Raw genomic sequence first — 24,266 nt, forward strand, 5'->3', positions numbered from 1 at the left:
GTTGGGGCTTGTTTTGCCCACAAGATTCAATTAGGGTCAGGGTTTGGGCTGAGTCATTCCATATGAAATTTCTTCTCCTTCAGCCACTCCCAAGATTTCTTGGTTGCTTAGGGTTATCATATATCACGATCTGCATTTGTTTAAATTTCAGCTCAAGAATAAATATCCTGATTTTTTTTTGTAGAATTTGCTGATAGAATCTAGAATCTACTGTTTCATCAATGAATGTCAGACTTTCAGATTCTGAAGATGCAAAGAAGCTTCAAATCATTATCTGGCTACCATGTTTTATAGCTGGCATAAGTTTCTTTGTTGGAATGCATTTTTTCCCTCCAGATGTAATACTTCTCATGAATGGCAAACATTTCCACTGTAGTCTCATTTGTGCAAACACTTGTTCATTGTTTTTTTAATGATGGGCTCATGAACACTGATAAGAGACAATGCAAGAATGGCTCATAGATCCTTTATTACCTCTTTGTAGTTTCCCAGTTTCCCATAGTATTGTATATTTTGTTTTCCGGGTAATTTCTGCTGGACCACTTCTCAGAAAAATAACAATGATACTAGAGTACATTTTTTTCAGTCTGTATGCTATCTCCTTGATCATGGTCTGACAGAGGCCAATAACTTTGGCAATGATTTCAGTACCATTTCCATCCACAAGGGTATCACCAAACCCTTTTCCTGTAGAGTCTGTAGAGATCTCTCTTGATCAGAACATGATTCATTTCCATAAACTTGGATCAGGAAGAGCAGATTCCAATGGTAACAACTAACTGTAATCATCAACAGCAGATTTCAGTTGTGTGAACTCCTTTTTAAAGAGGAGAACACCTTAGACTCATACCTGATTGTTAACTTATTTGCCTCATATATTGACTGGAATATCTAATTCGACTTACTACTTAAGAGAGGTGGTAACCTAAAACTAAAATTAACTTTTCTACCAAAAAACCAGTAAATATTGATTCAACGTGTTCAGTAAAGATGTGACACAGTGCACTGTTCTAGTATTGTTCATTTAGCCAGTAGTGCAGCATTGGATAATTCTACAGACATCTTCTATTATACTGTCTCTGTACGTACAAAAAGATTTGTGGCTACACTTTATAACAATGAGAAAATATTTTGAGTCTCATTAAGTACCGTATCAATGCATATTATGGTCATCAATTCATATCAGAAAAAGGATACTTCAATTAGATGAATGGTAATCCTATTAATGAACAAAGGTGTATTTTCACATACAATTTTGAATTATTTTTAAAATGCATGAAAATATATAGAACAGCATTTCTCAGCTCTTTCCTTTAAGCAGGCTACTAACATTAGCAGCAGCATTTAAAGATTACATTTGACTCACCCAAACAGCATCTATGGTATTCCAAAATTAAATTAAAAATTACATTTGAAAAAAATTAAAATATCCAATATATGTAAGGTTGCTAATCTTACTTGCAAAATTTGAAGTGGGTTTCACAATCTCCTGAAATTTGTTTTTCATTTGATATTCAGATGAAGGGTCACCTGAAGTAACTTTACAAACCATTAGAATAAAATCATTAGTAGAACTATTCTACCATTATACACATAAACGTTTTGAAATTTTTATAGATTTATTTATGTAATATTTTATCTAGATAAATAAAAGTTTTTAATCATGAAAATTGTATACTGGGCAATAAAATCTATAATTAATATTCACCCTACACATCCTTCACACAAGTTATAAATGATTAGATATTTATTAAAAGTAAGCTGAGGCACAGAGAAGAGTTTCTCCACCATGGATACCACACAAGGTTCAGTAGCAACCGTGAGAGACTCACATTTGGCATCCTGGGAGTCTGCTTTGTTGCTTGAAGATTCAGGAGAAAGTGAGGTTCCTATTCGGTTTGGAATCTGATCTAGTGATCCAGCCAAAGAATTCTTCTTCTGGAGGAGTGGCGAGCTCATCTCTGAGGTAATCATCTCCTCTTCTTCCTCAGAAACCATAACTACCAAACGACAGAAGGGATTATAGGGATTGAATTGAAAACTGTAGATTAGGAGTGTGACAATATTAAGTACTATATAAGTTATTCACTACTTGACCAGGTTAATTAAGAAAAAATCTTTTTCCTGATGGACATAAACTATACTAAGCTAACAGTGCAATCTTATGTTTGGAATTAAGTCCTGCAAAGATCAGTTAGATTTAGTTTTGCTGCATATGTATCTTATTAGAAAAAAATAGAACATTAAAATAGGATATTCATAATACAATCCTTATTTTTCTTCAAAATGTACATGGAATATTTTTAAAAATCAAAATATGAAAAATAAAATCAGCTATGTACAAAAATTACAAATCAGATTATTCCATTATACATAAACATAACAGCCAACTAAATTTAAAAGCTTGAAACATTCAAACTTGAAGGAACAAAATAAAAATACCAGAGATAATTAAATAAAAAAAATCTTTAGGTAAATAAAAATAAACGGATTGTTTCCTTGGGTAGAAAGTCATAAAATATTTTGAATTAATATTCACTGGATGAACTAAACAAATTTATTAATGAAAGGTAATATAATAACATCTGAAATTCTGCTACTCGCTTAGATGCCAGTTTCTATTTCAGCAAACTTTCCTGCTTGTATATATGAACATAAGAAAAGCCCTGTGAGATCAGACCCAAGGCTCACATTGTACAGCATGCTCTGCCACATAAGTGATCAATTTTTATTCATTTCCCATTCTGGATTGGAGAATGATAACCTCCTCCTACCTAATTCTCAGCAATTAGTATATAATGAATGCTGCTTGTAGCCAAGGGAGTGGTTAAAAGCCATTAGCATTAATATTTATTGATCCCTTCATGGGTCTGTTCAATCCCCTTTTAAATCCAAGTATATTGGTTGCCCATTCTACAACTACTGTGATTAATTATGCTGTATGTGAAAAAGTATTTCCTTCTTTGGTCCAGAAACTCTTTGGATTTAGTTTCAAAGTACCTCACTCAGTGGCATCCAGAATTCTGTTAAGCATATAAAAATTAAGTGCACACATAGAGGAAAAATTGTAACAATAAAATCCAGTTAATTTAAATCATTACCTGAAGGTCAATATGTCAATTATTCAACTTACAAAATGTTGTAATTCGTAACTGGTAAGATTACCAATTACCATAATAAAATAATTTGAAAACAAATTACAAAGGCAATGTTTCCCCATAACGGAGGGGGAAAACTTCCAATCAAAACTCTCCATGAACCACAATTCTATTAAAGCAAAGTGTTAGCATAGTGTATTGGGACCAAATCTCCACTCAACCATAAAGATGACTGGGTGACCTTGGATCTTCACTTCCTCAACCTATTTTATTTCATAGGTCTGGTGTTAAACAATTTATCCTATCCTAAGCTCCATGGAACAAAAGCAGGGTAGGAATGTATTTAATAAAACATACTTTAAAATAACTTCTGGGTAATTATATGTAGGTTCAAACTACAAAGAAGAACACTGAGAAACAATAGTAAGTTTGGGGATCTTCTATTAAATAAAACTGATTCAATCTTTGGTACACATCAGAGATAAATATATTTTATACACTTGGGAAATTAATTAACAAAATCAACAGCACATCAAAATATAAATACTCTGTTGTATTATTTTATCTTGTACAGTTAGCTTTAAAGACAGAATCAATCATTCTGGAGTGTTTAAATCCGGGCATATATGAAGCATTTTTCCCCATAACCATAGCACCAACATCTTATATATTTATTCACAGTGTAACCAGTCCCTTTCATATGCCTTTACGTTTTTAGCTAGATGGGTTAATAAACACTACATTTTAAAAGGATTTTCAAAAATCCATCAGAAGACCGATATTCATAAGCATGAAGGCCGCTCTTGTTTAGAACTGACACGATTAGGAAATGGTAACAATTGAGTGTGGAAGATTATCCTCGTTACCCCGCTCCCTTCTTCAAGGACAAATATGCTTTATGAAACGAACTCTTCTCCAAATACCAGGTTTCCCCGTTTCAGAGGCAGGGACCAGACGCGACAGGCGCTGGCCAGTGGCTGTGGGTGCTGCAAGCTGAAGGAAAAGGCGGATGAATGAACGAGGACCACTGTTGTCGTTGAAGACAGGGGAACCGAGGCCTTGACATAAAAGAGATCCTGGCCTGCGATCGGGCAGGCGAGGAGAAACGGGGCGCAGCTACTTGTCACTCAACGCCCTCCGACGCCTCCCTCCAGGGAGCAACCAGCGCCGCGATCTCTTCGGGCGCAGCCCGGGCTGATCCGGAGGCCGGGAAAGGGGGTATCCGAAGAGGGAAGCGACATCTAAGCTGTCACGCCGAGATCGGCCTTCCTACTGAGCAAGCCGAGTTTTCCCTTTTGTTGTTTTGTTTTAACTTCCAGGGTCTTACCGGCCTCCGAAGGCGGCCCCGCACCCTCTTCCTCGTCTCGGGGCCGCGCCGCCGCCACCGCTTTTGTCGCCTTGGGCTGAGAGAGGGTGGAGGCCGCCATCTTGGCTCCGGCACATGCAGGGCGGCAGCGAGGCGGGACGGTGGAGCGCCGAAAACTCCAGCTGAGATTGATCAGCTGAAATAATCGAGCGCCGAGCCAAGCGAGAAAAACCAGCTCCGGTACAGCCAATAAGTATCTATAGATCGGGAGCAACCCAGGAGCTTTCCTAACAGCCAAGCTAGAGATTCAAGGGGAACCATTCCAGCACTAAACTACCGATTTGGCCAAATCCATATAAGGAAAGGGAAATTCAGCTTATTGTGCCAGCAGTAACGACCGTAATCACAATTTAAGCTCTCTACACTGCTCGGGGATTTAGATAAATTAATCAGTTTGCTGAACTCTTAAGCGGAAATGTTTTTCAGATTCTAGCATCATTAACACAACGGATACACCTTTATTTATGAACAGATAGCATATCTAAATCACAGCTTTTATTAAATTAGCAAACACTTAGAATTTAATTCACTCAGTACTTATTGCATCCTAAGGTCAGATTGCTTTCAGACTTATAAAAAGAGCTGAAGAATTTCATAAAAATGATTATCACAGATATAAATTCATTTTGGGATTACTAAAGCTTTAAAGGACATATTTTGTGAGAAGCATCTGCTTGAAAATTCTGAGGAAGAATGCACTGAAAATTCTGAACTATTACTAAAAAGCTACAAGAGGTGTCAATGCTATCAGGAGCCAAGATTGATTTGAAGGGGAAAAAAATATTTCAGTGCTACAGAATAGTTATTTCTGTCAAAAGATTATTTTTTTTAATCAAACATCTAAATCCAAACTACAAAATGGTTCTTTTATACTACAGGACACCTAATTGTCACAACTGCCAACATGGCTACTTGGAACTTCCCCTTATTATGAAATGCTCTCCCAAAGACATGTGTCATGACCACTATTTTTATATGAGTTTCATTGCACTTTATTTAGAAAAAAAGATACTATTTCATGAAACCTAATGAAATTGTGTTTCAAACAAAATTCTTCATGTACCAAGTCTCCAAACTGATTCTTGGCCTGAAATTCTGACAAATTAAACCTGATAAACTACTAAATATCTACCTGTCAAAATTACTACTCATCACAGTTCTGTAAATGAATGATTTTCTGCCAGCTAGGGAGAGGGCAAAATTTTCTCCATGGTAAATGAGGAATAGTCCATCAACTGTACACCAGAACTGAGACAATTGGAATAGTAATGTCACCCCAAATGTATGCTGATTAATTATTATGCTGGTTGATGGGTAGAGAGATATAACTTTAACTGAGTCATAACAAAAAGCTCTTTGCCTAATTTTTTTTCAATTAAGATGGACTAATCATATCTTCCAATAAGGTCATATTTATTAAAGTTGTAAGTTCTTTACCACTTTCTTAACTTTTTCAAAATAGAAGGTACTCTCTATTTTAATACACTTTCATATACACATTATATCTCTAGACTATTGTTCTATACCCACTTACCAAAAAATAAGTCCTATGAAATTCACTGGGTGTGGCTTCACAAAAGACACAATACAATTTACTTTTGTATGTAAAAAAAATAGATTATATCATTTATTACAATCTTACATTTATCAATTCCTAATGAGATGAGATTTATTCCAATGTAAATGAAAATTTATATTGGAATAAATCTCCAATGTATATTGGAATAAATTTATATTTATTTCAATAAATAAATTAATAAATAATAAATACTTCAATTTATATTGGAATAAATAAAGGTCAGCAGTTCGGCAGTTCGAATCCCGAGCACCACATAATGGAGTGAGCTCCCCTTACCTGTCCCAGCTTTTGCCAACCTAGCAGTTTGAAAGCATGTAAAAATGCAAGTAGAAAAATAGGGACCACTTTGGTGGGAAGGTAAGAGCATTCCATGCACCTCCAGATTTAGTCATGCCGGCCACATGACCACAGAGACGTCTTCATACAGCACTGGCTCTTCAGCTTTGTAACAGAGATGAGCACCACCCCCTGGAGCTGGAAACTACTAGCATGTATGTGCAAGGGGAATCTTTACTTTTTTAAATGCAGATTAAAGAACTAAAATTATTTAATAAAATTATTTTTAGGTTTTGATTAATCAGAAATGCTGAACAGTCTATATTTAAATTACTGATATGTTAGAAATGATAGGTTTTTTTAAGTTATGTTATTAAAATATATTAATGAAGCTTGGTATATTGAGAAGTAAAAGCTAGCCTCAGAAACCTATTTTAAAAATATGCTTAGTGATGTTTGGATTCCTAGCCTTTCTTAGAAAACAAAAATAGTAAACAGGTAGTGCTTGACTTACCACAGTTCATTTAGTGACTTTTCAAAGTTACAACAGCATTGAAAAAAGTGACTTATGACTTTTTCACACAACTGTAGCAGCACCCACAAACCACCTGATCCAAATACTGGCATATATTTATGACGGTCTCAGTGTCCTGGCTTCATGTGATCCCCTTTTGTGACTTTCTGACAAGCAAAGTCAATGGGGAAGCCAGATTCAATTAACAACCATGTTACTAACTTAACATCTGCAGTGATTCATTTAACAACTGCGGCAAGAAAGATTGTAAAATAGGGCAAAATTCACTTAACAACTATCTTGCTTAGCAACAGAAATTTTGGGTTCAGACTACCTGTATGGACTACCTGTCTAGGGCTTTGTTTGGAAATAGGCCTGCTTGACCAGCAAAAAAAAGTATGGGATTGAAAACTATCCTATGGAAAAATCAGGAGGTACAAAAGTGCAAACTTGCAAAATTTATTTTGTAATGTATGGGTATAATTTTGTCTAGCCATATTTTCCATGGCAGATATTGTGGAACGTGTACATTCTCCCAGAGTAACCATTTTTGGGGAGTGATAATATGCTATCAACATTTCAAAAGTCACCTCTAACTTAATAACAAATTTATCTACTTTGATGCTAATTTAACATTATTTTCCTCCCTATTTACACATGGTCATGATATGTTTCAAATGAGGCATTCTGAAAAAGAATGGGAGAAAAAGCAGAGTAACAACAAATCAATGCATCTGTATAATTAATTTTTGATGAAGTTGTGGTTTTTTTTCTTTTCAAAACATAGCTTACTGTCATTCAAATTGCTCCAAGTAGCTTGCACTAATGTGGAATTTGGTGCACAGCTGGGATCCCTAAACCCCTGGGCTACAGCCCACTACTGGGCCTTGACTTATTTGGAACCAAACCACAGAAGTGGCAGGCAAATGCTTGCACATGCATTTACCCACCACTTGAACAGAACCATCTCCCCGCTCCGCTGATCCACAAAGCTGGAAGGGCCTCTGCAGGGGTGTGATTCAAATGTCTTAACAACTGGTTCTGTGGGTATGGCCTAATGTATGGGTGTGGCTTGCTGACTGGGCGTGGCTTGGTGGACACATGACTGGGTGGGCATGGCTTGTATGTAAATATTATATTATTTTTTTTTATAAAAAGAGCAACTTTTACCCAAAATCAGGCAAAGCAGGCAGGCAGATTGAGTTGCTCACACAATCACAGATTCACTTAGAGATCTACCATTCTGCAATCTGCTACCTGAGTCTGCAATGAAAAATAGAAGTTTCAGTCCTAAGGAAGGTTCAGCTCTGCATTTAGATTAGCTAGAAAGCAAGAAATCCAATGATTTCCTGCTTTCTAGCTAATCTAAATCTCCCGGCACAGCAGAACAGCTGATGGTCGGGGGAAAAAAAAAGGAAAAATAGCAACTTACCAAACCAAGGTTGATGGCGCACATACCAGGTAAGGAGTGAGTGGGTGGGGAGGGAGGGACGGGGCCAGCCAGTGGTGCAATTTGCTGGTTCTCTGAATTGGGCAGAATGATAACAACCATTCTATAGAACCAGTCTGACCAGGTAGAATCCCACTCCTGACCCTCTGGTATACAGAATGCCCGCTAAAAGCCTAGGTATTGTATCAGCTGCTTATATCAGTTCCTACACTCTTTCATGTATTATAAGCAGGTCCAAAAGTTATTCAAGTGCAGAAAATGTGAATTCAGATATATTTACTTTCAGTAGAATTCTAGGCTATATTAAAAATTGTTTGCCAATAGTAAATAAATGGAGCAACTCTTTGTGATCCATCCTTGAAAGTTGATACAAGGTTTTTCCTCTTTTGTAAAAAACTGTACAGTTTTTATGAATTAAACTCCATTTTTTCATGCATTTCCTATTTCAAAATTGTGGAAAGCTTGGCTACCAGCATTGCCAATTATTCCAACAAAATTCAGTGAAGCAATCAAATGAGGCTGCAAGATTAATTTTTTAAAATGGTCTGGTGGATGTGGAATACCTAACCTTCTCCTGGGGATAAAACTGATAATGGTACTACTTATATGCTACTTCCAATACTAAAGAAAGCGTATTTCCAAATACTAATTGCTTAAAAATAGGAAGGTTGGTGCTTTCAAATATTCCTTGAAGTGTTCTCTCAATAAGTTTCCTATTGTGGGAAACAGAATAAAGGATTGGTAGTCCCTTGGTTTAATCTAACACTCTTATGTTTAATTTGCCACTTCATCAGCTGGAATTTCTATTTTTTACGCTCTAATTTTGCAAGCTTATTAAGCTCTCAGGATGGAAGTTCTCCTGTGGGTTGCTTTCTGAACATTTCATTACCAGGCTAGGTAACATCTTCAGCAGAGTTTAGGGCGTGTCAGTGTTCTTCTGTTTATAAGGACTTTGTGTGGTCAGTAGGTCTTGTGATAGTGAGGTCATGTCAAGTGAGGGTCCCACCAGTTCAGGGTCTTGTGATGGGTCAGGTGTAAATCACCTGTGAAAGTCTTGGGATGGGGAGGTTACATCAGGTGAGGGTCATTGGGAGGGTGAAGTGCTGCTTGGGGGAGGCTTGCGTGGGTTGTTTAAGGGTCGGTGCTGTCTCTGGTTGGCTGTGTGGTTGATTTGGATTCTGAGGGGTTTGTAGGCTGGTTTTAGGTCAGTGTGTCTGTTGATGGAATTGCTTGTGGAGTGCCAGGCTTTGATGATCTCACGAGCGTGGTGGGTGATAGCATGGCTGATGATCTTTGTGTTGTTCCAATTGAACTGGTACTGTTTGGTGTCAGTGTGGGTAGAAATTATGGATTTGGGATTGTGGTGTTTTGACTTCTACCTGGTGTTCATGTATCCTGTTTTAACTGATCTACTGACCGCACGAAGCCCCTATAAACAGAAGAACACTGACACTGATATACCCTAAACTCCACTGAAGATGTTACCTAGCCTGGTAATGAAACATTTGGAAACCAACATACAAGCTTGGAGAACGAACCTTTACCCTCATCCTATACCTGAGCTACAGATATTCACCACTATTAAGCTCTATTGCTGTGGACCCTTTTGATCAAGGAATTCTGGTCGGTAGAGTTCAGAAGAGCCTTTTCTGCTGTGGCTCCTGCCTCTGGAACATGATGCCCTTCCTAAGGTGAGGTCCATACCCATCCTTTTGGCTTTCCAGAAGGGCCAGAAAACTCTGCCAATTGGCCCAGGGGCCTGATGAGGATGTGTTATAGTGGAAGTAGCTAATGACTGAAATATGACCTGGAAATATGAACTCCAAATTCCAGCTGATGAGGTGGCAGATTGGACATAAGAGCTTCTCCCCATGTGCATCTTGTTCCCTTCCTTGCATCTTTATTAATTTTTGAATCAATTTTAATGTTAATATTTACTGTTTTCATGACTTAATTTTTATCTTGTTGCTTTTATTTGGATGCAAGCCACCTAGAGATGCCTCTAAATGAGATAGGTGTCATATAAATTTAATTAATAAAGTATCTAAAAGGTATAATTTTTTAAAGAAAGTTTCCTTTTCTATTCTTTACACTAAAAATATGCTTCAGGAGTTCTCCAACTAAAAATAGGCATATTACTTAAATAATATGTATGTCTTTTTAAATGTTAAATATTTCCCTTAATATTCCACTGTGTCTTTTTAATTATTTCATCTTTTTCCTTACTTGAAAATTCTCTTCATGCTACCTTGGGGATTGCCACCATATAATGTGAGTACATTTTCCACTCAGTACAAGTCACTTTGCTAATGGCTTATGTGGATTCAGATTGTCATTTTTTATATACAACTTAAAAAGGACTTTTTGCAGTTTTTCACAATTTCATAAAAGTTTATCCTTAAAATAATTTGGGTCAGCTTCAGATTCTTTTTTACTTTATTTTTTTTTATCTCAACCCCAATTAATAAAGAAAGTATATTTATTTTGATCCTCTGAAGAAGTTGCTTCTTTTGTCTGTACAAGAGCTACCTGTTGTATTCCACCCTTTTTTGTGCTTTGTTTCTTTTTATAGAGTATGTACATTGTCAGGGAAATGTTTAATGAAACAGACTTTACCATAACATAGGAATACAATAGACATACTCGTATTCTATGTACATATACCCGTCAGATTAAATCTTATGTCCTCTAGGTGTGATAGGCTACATATTCCCTCACTGAGAACTTTTGCAACTGAATACCGAACAAGATTATATTTTAAAGACTTAAATATTCTATGCATGCCTTCCCTCAAAGAGAACAGCAGAAACTGCAGCCATTGGGATTATTTTTCTATATCATTGTGATATTGACACTTCTAAATTCTTCATTAATTCTTCTCCCAATTAATAAAAACTATAACTGCATTGATGATCTTCTCTCATATTTCATCATTTTTTAGTTCTGTAGCTTTTCCTATATATTAAGGTAAAGCTTTCCCCTATCCAGTCTGTCCAACTCTAGCGGGTGGTGTTTATCTCTGTTTCTTAGCTGAGGGAGCCATGTTGTCTGAAGACATTTCGATGGTGGTGTGGCCACCATGACTATTCACCAAAGGCACACAGAATGCTGTTACCTTCCCACCAAAATGATACCTATTTATCTACTCTCATTTGCATGCTTTCAAACTGTTGGATGGCCAGGTCCTGGGAAAAGTAATGGGATGTAACCCCGTTGTGCTCTTGTCTCGAATCTGGGGTATCAGCTTTCCAACTTACAAGGTCAGCATCTTTAACTGCTGAGCCATTGCACCTCCATTCCTATACATTAAGACTGGAAAATTATGCCAGTTTGATTCTAATTTGAACAAATCTAGATTGCATTACCTAGTTTGGTCATCTCACTGTTAATTTAAATGCATTAGAAAAACAACAGAATTCTGTGAGTACTTGGAACATAACACCAACTTCCATTTTATTGATTGATTATGTATCTCCAAGTTCTTTTTGACTCTTAGCAACCACATAAGGTAAATTTTCTCCATGACAATCTATCCCTAACTTGTTCTTTCAAGTCTCCCCACAGTAAATTCATTGCCACTGTATCTGAATCCAACCACCTTGTGCTGGTTGTCTACTTTCCTTCCAAGTTTCCCAGCATTTTCAGAGATATAGATATTTACATAATATATCAGAAGTAACATAATTTGAGCCTGGTCGTTTGGCCATTTGTGAGAACTTTGGGTTGATTTCTTTAATGAGCCATAGGTTTATTTTCTTGGCTGTCCAGGGCATTGTCAGGAGTCTTCTCCAACAACAGAAGTAAAAAGTGTTAATAGTTTTCCCATCTTGCTTCTTTAAAGTCTATTTTTAGCTTCTACAGAGTATCACAGAAAATGCTATGGCCTGCAAAATTCTCATCTTCGTAGGCATAGACACATCACAACACTTGAGTGTCTTTTCCAAGGCCTTCATAGCTGTTCTACCAAGTGCTAGTCTGCAGCATATTTCTTGACTGTTCGTTCTTTTATTGTTGATGGTTGAGTCTAAATTGCTTTTTATATTCTGTCTGCCCTCCAATTTGATATCTTCATTGTAAATTCTAAGGTTGGTTGTTCTACTTCTTGACATTAGTTTGGTCTTTTTTAAATTTTAGTCCATTTTTTCACTAAGCTCTTTTAGTACTAGGGATTGCAGACCCTTTATGTTTTTAGCTATCAGAATAGTGTTATCAGTATAGTGCAGGTTACTGGTTTTTCTTCCTCCAGTTTAAAACCATGCTTATCTTTTCTGATCCAGTTTCCTTTAATATATATTTGGTATATAGGTTGAATAAATGAGAGGAAAGCTTGCAGCCTTGTTGCACTCCTTTGCTGATGTGAAGCCAGTCTCTTTCATCAAGTTCTGCCCATATTGTGACTTCCTGACCTGTACATAAGTTTCTCATGAGGACAATGAGATACTCTGGGATTCCAAATTTTTCTCAGCACTTTCCACAACTTGACCTGATCAACACAACCAGAGGTTTTTTTCTAATTGATGAGGTATACACTGACCTCTTTTTTGCATTTGTTGGCTTTCTCAATTTTCCAGCATGCATCAGCAATAACTTTTCCTACTCTTCGGCCTTTTCTAAAGCCAGATTGAACATCTGGTATCTCTTTTTCCACCCAGTATAGGACTCTAGTTGGTGTTAGATGATTATGTCTCCATATTAATTTTATCAGGGAAGTTTTCTTTAATTAATGTTTTTATTTTCCTGCAAAAATAAGTCTAACATGGGCTTTTTTTGAAATCATTATCATTATTATTATTATCATCTCACCTTTATCATCCATATTTCATATGTTGCTGGTATATCCATCCCAGAACATACCATAACAGCATGGTTTAAAAACACCATAAAGGTTAAAATTGATTTCTTAAATATTAGGGAGAAAATTAATAAGGATTGCATTATGACATCAATGCTTGTTTTTCAAACAATTCTAGCTTTGCTGCTTTGAAAAGTTGCCCACTGATTTATTATAGTGTGAATGTGGTTCAGCATTTCACAGACTGAAACTGTCTCACCATCATCTCCTTAAATTGCTTTTTGCCAGCAATAAACGCAAACTAATTACAGATACCCTGACTTGGTCGTTTTCCATACAGTGAACATGTGTTATTGGTCATGTTACAAATTTATGCCTTCATCACATTTGTACTTTCTTTCTGTTCTATTTCTCTATTTTCTCCTTTTTTTCCATCTTCCTCTTTTAACATTTCCCCACTTTGTTCCTCAGACTTTAAAAAAATATATTGCTGTTCTTTTTTTCTTCAAAACTCTAACTATAAGGCAAGGTACAGGCTTAAGTTAGGATTGAGCCATCTATAATCAAATGCTGTAGAGAAAATGAAAATTAGTACAGCTGAAATTAGCTAGAAGCCAGCCTGTGTAAGAAACTAGTATTTTGTGATAAGCACTTAAACAATAAGCACTTAGACTTATATACTGCTTTATAGTGCTTTACAGCCCTCTCTAAGCGGTTTCTGGCATCAGCATATTGCCCCCTAAAATTTGGGTACTCATTTTACCCACCTCGGAAGGATGGAAGGCTGAGTCAACCTTGAGCCTGGGGGGATTTGAACTGCCAAATTGTAGGCAGCTGGCTGCAGAAGTAGCTTGCAGTACTGCACTCTAACCACTGCGCCAGAGAGGCTCATCACAAGGAATGTGACATCACGTACCTTGTGATGTCACAAGGTAAGCTACAGATTGTTGCAGTACTTCTGTGTGCAATGTTGTGTTGCAATTTTGTCATTTGCCCCCTTTTCCGTACAAAATCATGTCATACTAGTGAAAACACTCCCCCCTCTCCCCCCTTACAAATCAGCTTTCTATGGCTCTCCACAATGGACCTATAAAAACCACTGCACTTCAACTGCACTTCCATGTTTTCAGCAAACGCCACCATTTACATCATGCTGTTATCAAGGAAACTAGAGAAGGCAGAATATTTAAATTATATCGGCACTGTTTCCTGGATACACATACAGTTTAAAAGGTGCTTACCATGTCTGAAAGCCTGCATGGTCTCATCTCCCCAGGAAGAAGGGAAGGGGGGAAAAGTTGATTGTGAAATGCTGTAATCAGATATGGGGAGTGTAGTTTTGCAGGGCCCAAACCCAAGCATCTCTCTTTCTTCATTTGGAGATGAGGGGTCTGTTTCCATCACATACTGCAACACGGGGTGTTGTTCAGATGAATTGGCTAGTAGTTCCTTCAAGATATTAATTGGTGAAATGGTGAGCTCCCAGTTAGTGATGCCAAAATCCCGCAGGTGGGCCCTGGCATGGCTGGATAACCCTGCACGTGTGTCAAAGCCAGCTCCACAGAATTCACATCTCATTAAACTGAACGTACTGGGATCAAAGTTTGCAACTATGAAAAACAAAATAATAATCAGTGTCATATAATGAAACTGAGGGGCCATTCAAAAAATCTCTATTAGGTCATAATGTAATAATATCCAGCTATTACAAAGATATTGTAAAATATTTTCAGGAAATAAAATTGGAGAGCATACATACCCATTTTCACGGAAATTAAAAAAAAGGGAAACATTGAAAAAATACAAATTGAATACATACTACCTTTTTTCTTCTTCTTTTGGAAGGAAAATTTTTGCTCAATAGCTTTCACTTCTTCTGCAGAGATGAAGTGACGGACATTGTAGCTCACACCCACCCTGTTCAGGTGGCCCCGCACATGATTGGCCAGACCAATCCCATTGTGGAATCTGTCAGGACAGTATGGGCATTTTCTCTCCTCATTTTTCAGCATTGTGGAATCTGCACCCAGAAGATCATCCAGTTCAAGAGATCCTTCTAGAGAGGAATCTAACAGGAATACACCTAAGGGAAGAGATTCCTCCATTCCAAAGTGTCTTGCAGGTGACAACTTTTTTCTCAGATTCTTCATCTTCGGCTTCTTCCTCTTTTGGGGATAAATATTAATTTCCTCAACAAGAACAATAGGAACCATTTGATGTAACTGCTGTTGCTGTCCTGCTGATAGGGTTGTACAATCCATTGCCTTCAAAGTGCCTACAAAAGTCCTTTTGAGTTCCAAGGCAGATTGAGGGATAGCAAAAGGGTTAAAGTATCTATTCTGTGCTAATTCTATTTCTGTCATCAAAGGGAATTCTTCTTCAGTCGTCCTAATATTGTTCATAGGTAACCATTTGCACAGTTGTTCCTCCAACCCACCTGTATGGCTTTGGATACTCTCTCTCTCAGCCTCAAGTGGCAGAGTTGTGCTTTTATTTCTCATTTGGTTCAAGGCATATGGAGAATAACTTTTTGATGAGGTAAGAGTGGACATTGCCAAGACATTCTGCGAGGAGTTATAGGGAGCTCGTTTCCTAGCCCGAAATCCTGGCATTGGGATGTCCTTTATATTAGTGCCATTGGTTTTATGAAGTTTCGGATGACCTGCTGTGCACTCAAGGAAAGAGTTGTAGCGGGGCATAGTTTCACAGTGGTACTGTGGAAAGAATCTGTCTGTTTTGCTCAAATAATCATTTTCCAAAAAACGTCCTGACTCGCTAGATCTATAGTCATCCCTACTAGTCCCAGGTTGGTTCATGTCTGCTTCTGAAGTCTCTGTGTTCCAGGGCAGGTGGGAATGAGCATATTTCATGTGTTCTTTTAAAATATTTTCATCTGGTGCAGGGAAGCTGCAAAGCGTGCAAATGCTAAGCTTTTTACTTCTACTGTGTGCATCATGTGCAACTTGAGATATATGTTCATTTGGCCTGAAATGTTTATACACATTGTGCATAGAGCTATTCTGTGGTTCATTACAAGCAGAACTGCCAAACACATTCTTCAAACCTTGGTTTTTCCTCTCCCTAACATGCATTTTTGCATGCCGAACAAACACTTTAGAAGAATTGGTTCCAAACACACATTTTGGGCATTGTAGCCTGGCATCTCTCCCTTCATCTGATAATTCATTAAGCTTCTGAATTTCTTCAATGATCTTTTCTCTTGATTGCTGATGAAGCCTCCTATGCTGGTCTAGAGATTCAATGTCCCCAAAACCCCATCCACACTCATTACAGGTCAACTGATCCAGACCTCTAGTGTCTTCTTTGTCCTGATCCAATCCTCTGTTATGCTGAAGCATATGATCCATCAAATGTTCTTTCATCTTAAAATAGATGCTACACTCAATGCATGTGTAAACAGTTGGATCCCCTTCTTGGCCAACATCGTCTTTTTCTTCCTCCTCCAAAAGGACATTGCACATGTAAGGTCTTGTTTCATCAAAAGTGCTACAGGAAGGAGATTCCACAGACCTTAGGGGAACATGTTCCATAGTGTCTTTGTCAGTAACAGTCCAACCATGTTTATGAACAACAAGATCCATAGCTGTCTGAAGTCCTGATTTCTCTAATGCCCAGTCAGTTGGAATAGCAGAACTTATTTCATCTATATCAGAATCCACTGCCTGTCCCTTCCAGGGAGAGAACACACACTCTACACTGGTTGCTTTGTTCAAATGGGGATTGAGCATTTTTCTAAATACTGGTAAAGCCAACAAAGAAGCTTCTCGTGCAGACCGTCTCTTAGCAGACAGGTTTGTTGCTACATCTGGTGATTTACTTGTGTTTTGGGGGAGTGGCCCATGCCCTTCTCTGTGCCCAGAACTCCAATCAAATCTGTGAAAGTCTTCTTTCTCCAATGCTTGACTTTTGTTCAAGTGTTCTTTGCTGAAGGTGTCTACATGCTTTGGTTCACTGCTATGGTATCTTTCATCTTCACTAACAGTCTGTACTCCAACAAGTGGTGGTAAAGCCTGAGAGTGTAAGTGCTCGGTCTCCCTTCCTAAATCCTTAGTATTCACCTGCAGCATTGTTATGAGTTTGGATTCCACTGCAGAATTGAATTCCTTTGGGTTACAAGGATTTCTCCATTCAGCTTCCTTAGAATTCATTGAATCCTTCAAACCAGAAAGTTTTTCTAAAGTGCTTTCCTCCCTGGAGACACTACCCATTGTCTCCAGCGTAGAGCAATCCCACAAGACATTCGTGCTTCTTTGATCCAAGGATCTGTTAGGATCTGCTTTACAACAGCCTTTCCTGAATTTTAAACAGTCTTCTTTCTTGTTGCTGAAAAGAACAGTCAAGGCATGTCAGTTAAAAACTATAAATTGAGACAATTTTTTTTATTATTAGTCTATATGACTATTAAGGCAAAATTGCTGTAAGTCCAATGCCAGTTTTTTAAAAACTAATTAATAACAATCCCCAAGGAACTATCTTTATACTGTGAAAACTCTTGTATCTGTTTGTAACCTTCCATTGGATGAAATAGTACATTGTAAGGCAACAATGATTGAACCAAGGAAACTCACATGACAACCTTTCAAAAACACAAAAAAGTTACAGTAATAGGGAGTCGTGTGTGTATTTAACATGCATGAAAATTGGTTCTTATATTCTGTGGCTCTTGGCAACTGCTTCCTCATTCAATAGTGGAAAAATTTTGTAATTTTTCACTGTTGCATTCATTTGTTTTAGATTCCTTGTTCACTTTTGGATGGCAGATTCTTTCAACACAAGCTGCAAATGCATTATTTGCTTTCTAGAATAAAAGACAAACTTGCACAAAACTATATTTCAGTAAACTTTCATCAAGTTAATATACAATATATACAGCAATATGTCCACATGAGAGAATAAGTGTACATATTATTTGCTGAGCATATAGAAAAGGAATGCAGAAATTGTGGCCTTTGGATTTGAGCTGTGGTGGTGCAGTGGTTAGAATGCAGTACTGCAGGCGACTTCTGCTGACTGTCAGCTACATGCAATTTGGTAGATCGAATTTCACTAGGCTCAAGGTTGACTCAGCCTTCCATCCTTCCTAGGTCAGTAAAATGAGGAACCAGACTGTTGGGGGGCAATGTAAGTGACTTTAAGCGTAAATCACTTAGGGCTGTAAAGCACTGTGAAGCGGTATATAAGTCTAAGTGCTATTGCTATTTGCCAAAATAGCTGCAGCAATCACAACCAGAATAGTTGCTATTTGCCAATATTAATAATGTGGGAGACTGAAACTCTTGTTAGTTTCACAGCCATACTCCTATTACATTATTAATATAGCAGCTTCATATTAAAATATGAAGCAACATACTAAAGGCTTTAAAAGGATAATATTACACCAATTTTAACCATATTCATTTTTTTCTGGCAGTCTTCCACAGCGTTATATTTTTTTCACAATTTTCAAATAAATGTACTTAAGATCAATCCTCAGGTGGTAGATATGTTGCACTGATCTAAAATTTACATGTATCTGGCTTGATTATGCCTCAATTCAAAGAGAGGCTATGGAATTTCCCCAGAAGGATTATATGGTGAGGTTATACACTTTATTTTGCATGACATTAAATGAAGCTTAATGTTCCAATGCAAGTAAAAAGTAAACTGAATGTTAAATCTCAGAAGAATGTTAAAATACTAACTCTTTATTGTAAATGCGAACACTTACCAGGCTTCTTTCTTCTGAGTTGTGATAGATATGATACCATGAGAAAGGCTGACGTCACCTGCCAGATAGAAAAAGTAACATTACAAGCTGGCAGCACAGAATATTGAGGGTTTTGTATAATTTACAATCATGTAATTTCAAAGCAATGTAGCGTTCCCAGCAGATAAACTCACCCAGTTTGTGTGTCTTCATAGGGGTGATTTTGGATTAGTATGGGATTTCTAACCCATGCTATTTAATCTTGAACACAAACAATTTGATATAATCATTTTTGCAGTAAAGCAGTTTAAAATAAATAACAAGAGATTTGAAATTAAGCATGCCCATGCATTTTTTCTTACACAAATCAAATTATTTAGTCATGCTTGGTTTTGCTTGAATAATTTCACCTTTAGGGGTGAGACCATATATTTTGCATTTTCCAAACCACCCTCAAGAAAAGAGGTATTGAGGTAATCTTTCTTCCTCTGATTTGGATTGAAGCAAAGTTGTTGCAATTTTAAACATAAAGAACAATGTACTTAAAATAATGTGTGTGCTCAGCTGCCAAAAAAGCCAACACCATTGTAGGCTGCATTAACAGAGGGATAAAAATCAAGATCATGTGAAGTATTAGTACCACTTTATAATGCTTTGGTAAGGCCACACTTGGAATATTGTATTCAGTTTTGGTCACCACAATATAAAAAAGATGCTGAGACTCTACAAATAGTGCAGAGAAAAGCCACAAAGATCATTAGAGAACTGGAGGCTAAAACATATGAAGAACGGTTGAAGGAATTGGGTAATTTAATAAAAATAAATAAAAAGGGGGGTTACATGATAGCAGTGTTCCAGTATTTGAAGGGTGCCACAAAGAAGAGGGTGTGAACCTAACTTCCAAAGCACCTAAAGGCAGGACAAGAACCAATGGAGGGAAACTAATCAAGGAGAAAAGCAACCTAGAACTAAGGAGGCATTTCCTGACAGTCAGAACAATTAATCAGTGAAATGATTTGCCTCCAAAAGTTGTGGGTGCTCCAACATTGAAGGTTTTTAAGAAGAGATTGGACAACCATTTGTCTGAAATGGTATAGGGTTTCCTACATGAGTAGGGGGTTGGACTAAAAGATCTCCAAGCTCTCTTATTCTGTTATTTTGTTAATACTCTATCTTCTAGATCAGTTAGGGGAAAAACCTGATTTTTCACATGATATAAAGTGAAGAAATGAGAGTCAGAAATTGCACATTTTACATTTTAAAAAGGCTATTATGACGTCCTCTCATAAAGTCCTGTGCTGCTTCCTCATGGTGGTTGGGGGTGTTCCTGGGAGGGATGAGCAAAGAACACCAGAACTATATGCTAAAAGTATATATTCCCAGCAGGGACTACCAAAGGAATGAAAGTCATTCCACCTGCACAGCTAAAACAAGAAGACATCTATATTTGGCAGCAGTGATATTGAAACCAGATGATGGGAAAGAAGATCCAAAGCTACAAAGGCAGAATTACAGAAGGAACATGGAATGCAAGAAGCAAGAACATTGGGGAGCTTCAATAGAATGAAAGATTAAGTGAAATGACTACAAATTTACATTTTAGACATTAGAGAATTGAGATGGATTGAAAGTGTACATCTTTAATCAGACTGTTTAGTATTCAGGACATGAAAAACAAAGAAGGAACGGCACTGCTTATATTGTTACGAGGAGTATAGTAAGAACACTACATAGCTACAGTGCAATGAATAACCAAATAATATTGATGAACTGTTGTGTATAACTTTTTAATATGGTGATCATTCAAATTTATGTTCCAGCTGCCAGTACAGAAGAAGAGGAAGCTGCTGTATTTTATGATCATGTTCAACTTGACACCGACAGAAGATGCAAGCAAAATGTGTTGCGTGTGATTGGAGACTGGAATGCCGAAGTTGCCAATCTGAAAGAGGAAAAAATAATTGGATCGTATGATTTAGGAAGCTAAAATAAAGCAGGAGACCAGCTTATAAATTTCTGCCACTCCAATGAATTCTTCATAGCTAACACTGGCTTCAAACAACCAAAACAATATCTCAATACATTAACATTATCAGATGGAATATATGGAAATCAAATTGATTATGTTGTTTCTAAATGAAGTAACTCAATTATAGCATTAAAGACATAGCCAGGTGCTGACTGTGGAACAGATTCCAGACTGCTCATGTGTAAATTCCAAGCTAAACTAAAGAAGAAGAAAACGAGTTAATTTGTACGAGATGATCTTGAAATATGCCCATTATTTTCAAGGATAAATTAGGAATGGTTTTGAGATTCTGAACCTAATTTTTAGAAAACAAGAGGAACAGTGGAAAGAATTTAAAGAATGACTTCTTTAAGGTTTAATGTGAAAAGAGACTCCCAGAAATGAAGAAACAGAAGAAAGTAAAAAGGGAGTCAAAACAACTAAGGAAATTGCCAAGAAGGGAAGCCAAAGCCAAGAAAGACCAAAATCTCAGAAAGAAATTTAACAAAGAATTACAGAGACAAGAAGTTAGTAGAGACAAGAAGCAGGATTTCAACATCATGTGTAAAGACACTGAAAATGGAAACAGATATTGAAAAACAAGGAATGTCTTTCAAAAGATCTCTGAACTCAGAAGTAGTTCCAACCTCAAATTGGTATGCTAAGAAATACCAATGGACAGATAGCAACAGATTCAAAGGAGATTAAACAAAGCTAGGAGTGTACTGAAATACTGTACAGTAAGATCAACAGCCAAGATTCCTTGGAAAATATTCCTTACTTATAAGAATCTCTAGTACTAGAATTTCTAGTACTAGAAGTTAGATCAGCATTCTTTTGACTGCCAAGTCTGGAGGCCACAGGAACTGATAGAATACCCACAGAACTTTGGCAAGCAACAAGAAGAATCAGTAAAAGCTCTAAGCATATTTGGAGAATGACATAGTGGCCAACAGATTGGAAGAGGTCAATCTACATACTAATACCAAAAAAGGAGGCTTAACGGAGTGTGCAAAGTATGACACAGTATCCTTAATTTCACATGCTAGTACAAATATTGCTTAGGATCATCCAATACAGATTAGAGCGCTATATGGAAAAAGAGATGCCAGATGTTCAAGCTGGCTTTAGAAAAGGCCAAGGAGTATCAGACATTTATGCTGGTGGGCAATGGATAATTGAGATAGTCCAAATACCAGAAATAATTTAGCATGTGCTTCATTGATTATAGGAATGCCTTTGGCTATGTTGAATGCATTAAGCTGTAGAAAATGCTCCATAAAATGGGAATCTTATTGTCCTCCTGAAAAATGTATATACAAGTCAGGAAACTACAGTATAGACAGAACTTTATGAAACAGGATGGTTCCAGGTTGGCAAAGAAGTTTGATGGCTGCATGCTATCTCCTTAATTATTCAACCTACATGCTGAATATACAGTATATTAAGAGGAGCTGGATAGGAAGAAAATGAGTGTGACAAATGGAGAAAGAAGCATCAATAAACTGTGCAATGAAGATAGTTGGTTATTAATCATTGATCAACTCTGATAGTTAAAAATTCAAAGGATTTAATAACAAAAATCAAGAGCACACCAAAAAGAATGGGACTAAGATTGAATTTAAAGAAGATAGAACTAAGGACAACAGGTAGAATAACCAGCCTTATGACTGATGATGAAGATATCAAAGTGGTGGATAGCTTCTGCTTTTTAGAATCAACCCTCAACAGTAAAGTATCAAACAATGAATGAATATGCTACAGACTAGCACTTGAAATAAATCATATGAAGGCCTTGAAAAAGATACTAAAATATTGGTTGTGTCTATACCTACAAAGATAGAACCATGGCATTCTCTGTGACATTCGATGGAAACAAAAATTGGAAGTAGGAGGTTGACTCAGCCCTCTATCCTTCTGAGGTCAGTAAAATGAGGACTCAGATTACTTGGGGCAATATGCTGACTCTGTAAACCACTTAGAGACGGCTGTAAATCATTGTGAAGCAATATATAAATCTAAGTGCTATTGTTATTACAACTTTTGAACTTTGGGGTTGGAGAAGACTTCTGAGAGTATTATGGAAAGCCATAACAAATGAATCATTGAACAAATCAATCCAGAGTTCTCATACAGGGCATAAATAATCATACTCAAATTCAGATACACATTATGTAAAGACATAATTTTCTAGTGAAGGCTGGGCTGGGAAAGGTGGAAATAAAGAGAACAATCAGTGGGAAGCTGGATAGACTCAGTTATAATGGTGTTCAGCATACTATTGGAACACCTGAACATACCAGAAAAGGGACAGATCACCAACGGAAAATCTGTTTCCAGTATGTGACTGCTAAGAGTCCACCATGACTTGTTGACACAATATATCAATCAACTATAATGTATATATTACATTATAGTTGATTGATATATGGTAGGGTAGTGGTTAGAATGCGGTATTACAGGCTGATTCTGCCTACAGTCAGGAATTTGATCCTAACTGGCTCAAGGTTGACTCAGCCTTCCATCCTTCCAAAGTCGGTAAAATGAGGGCCCAGATTGTTAGGGATAATTATGCTGACATTTGTAAACTATCAGAGAATGCTGTAAAGTACTGTGGAGAAATATATAAGTCTAAGTGCTATTGCTATATTTTGAACTAGTCTGTTTCTTTTCTAGGAAATTTGGTATTAAGAGCCACAATTTTTGCAACATTAGATTTTAGATTAGCTATCAAAATATGGTTAAATGGTTCATAGCTATCAAAATATGGTTATGTTCAAACAGAAACAAATATTCATGTTCATCCATGGTCTAATTTATTCTAACTCAGCAAACTCTGAATAATTCCTTTTTATTCTACTATAAATACAAATATTTTCTTTCAAATTTTGACAGTCTTTTGTGGATGAACCACATTTTTAAAAAATATGTAGAAATTACTAAAGTTATGTTAATGCAATATTTTTGAGAATAAGCCAAGAGAAATTTCTCTTGGAAAGATGAATTGTGCCAAAATAAGAATATCTGCAGTTCCCCCCCCAAATTATAAGCATACATATATCTTAATTGGCTAACTTTTCCAAAATATACTTCATATTACATTACTGTATGTCCGTATTTTTTGCATGTCTACATTTAGAATAAACCTTCCATTATGTTTCAACTAGCAATTTCTGCCTATCTCACATTACATTTAGAATTTACCAAAATTTTGTAAAAATTGTTGTTTTAACAATTCAGTCATGTAGGATGTACCAAATCTTGATTCTGTGTTAAAGTACTGACAAACTTCAAGCAAGATGGTGTCCAAGTACAACATGTGTCCTTAAATCAACAGATTTTATCTTGTCAGAACCCAAAAGCTGTTAAAATGGATTAGAGAGGCAGAACTTGGCATTTACCATCCTATCTTTACAGTTCTGAAGAGTGGAATAATCTTCAGTTGCAGATCAATGCTGATCAAAATTGTAAACAGC

At 36.8% G+C, this 24,266-nt stretch overlaps 1 protein-coding gene across 14 annotated transcripts in view; it reads right to left on the reverse strand.

The window, feature by feature from the left end:
* WIZ (WIZ zinc finger) overlaps positions 1 to 24,266 on the reverse strand; it is a 61,134-nt gene that overhangs the window by 11,168 nt on the left and 25,700 nt on the right. For 10 of the 14 annotated variants that reach the window (XM_026696220.2, XM_087924690.1, XM_087924687.1 and 7 more), the window contains exons 3-6: positions 18,804 to 18,861; positions 14,895 to 17,419; positions 14,317 to 14,685; positions 1,833 to 2,000 (exon numbers count right to left, since the gene is read on the reverse strand). In XM_026696220.2, coding sequence (XP_026552005.2) covers positions 1,833 to 2,000; positions 14,317 to 14,685; positions 14,895 to 17,419; positions 18,804 to 18,861 — 3,120 coding nt within the window. Of the gene's footprint in view, positions 1 to 1,832; positions 2,001 to 14,316; positions 14,686 to 14,894; positions 17,420 to 18,803; positions 18,862 to 18,976; positions 19,011 to 24,266 lie in introns of those variants that run through there. The other 4 variants (XM_087924691.1, XM_087924696.1, XM_087924688.1 and 1 more) reach the window with 2 other exon arrangements.

Source organism: Pseudonaja textilis, chromosome 2 (assembly GCF_049901715.1).
Source record: "Pseudonaja textilis isolate UNSWEBS1 chromosome 2, rPseTex1.2, whole genome shotgun sequence".
Classification (NCBI taxonomy): domain Eukaryota; kingdom Metazoa; phylum Chordata; class Lepidosauria; order Squamata; family Elapidae; genus Pseudonaja; species Pseudonaja textilis.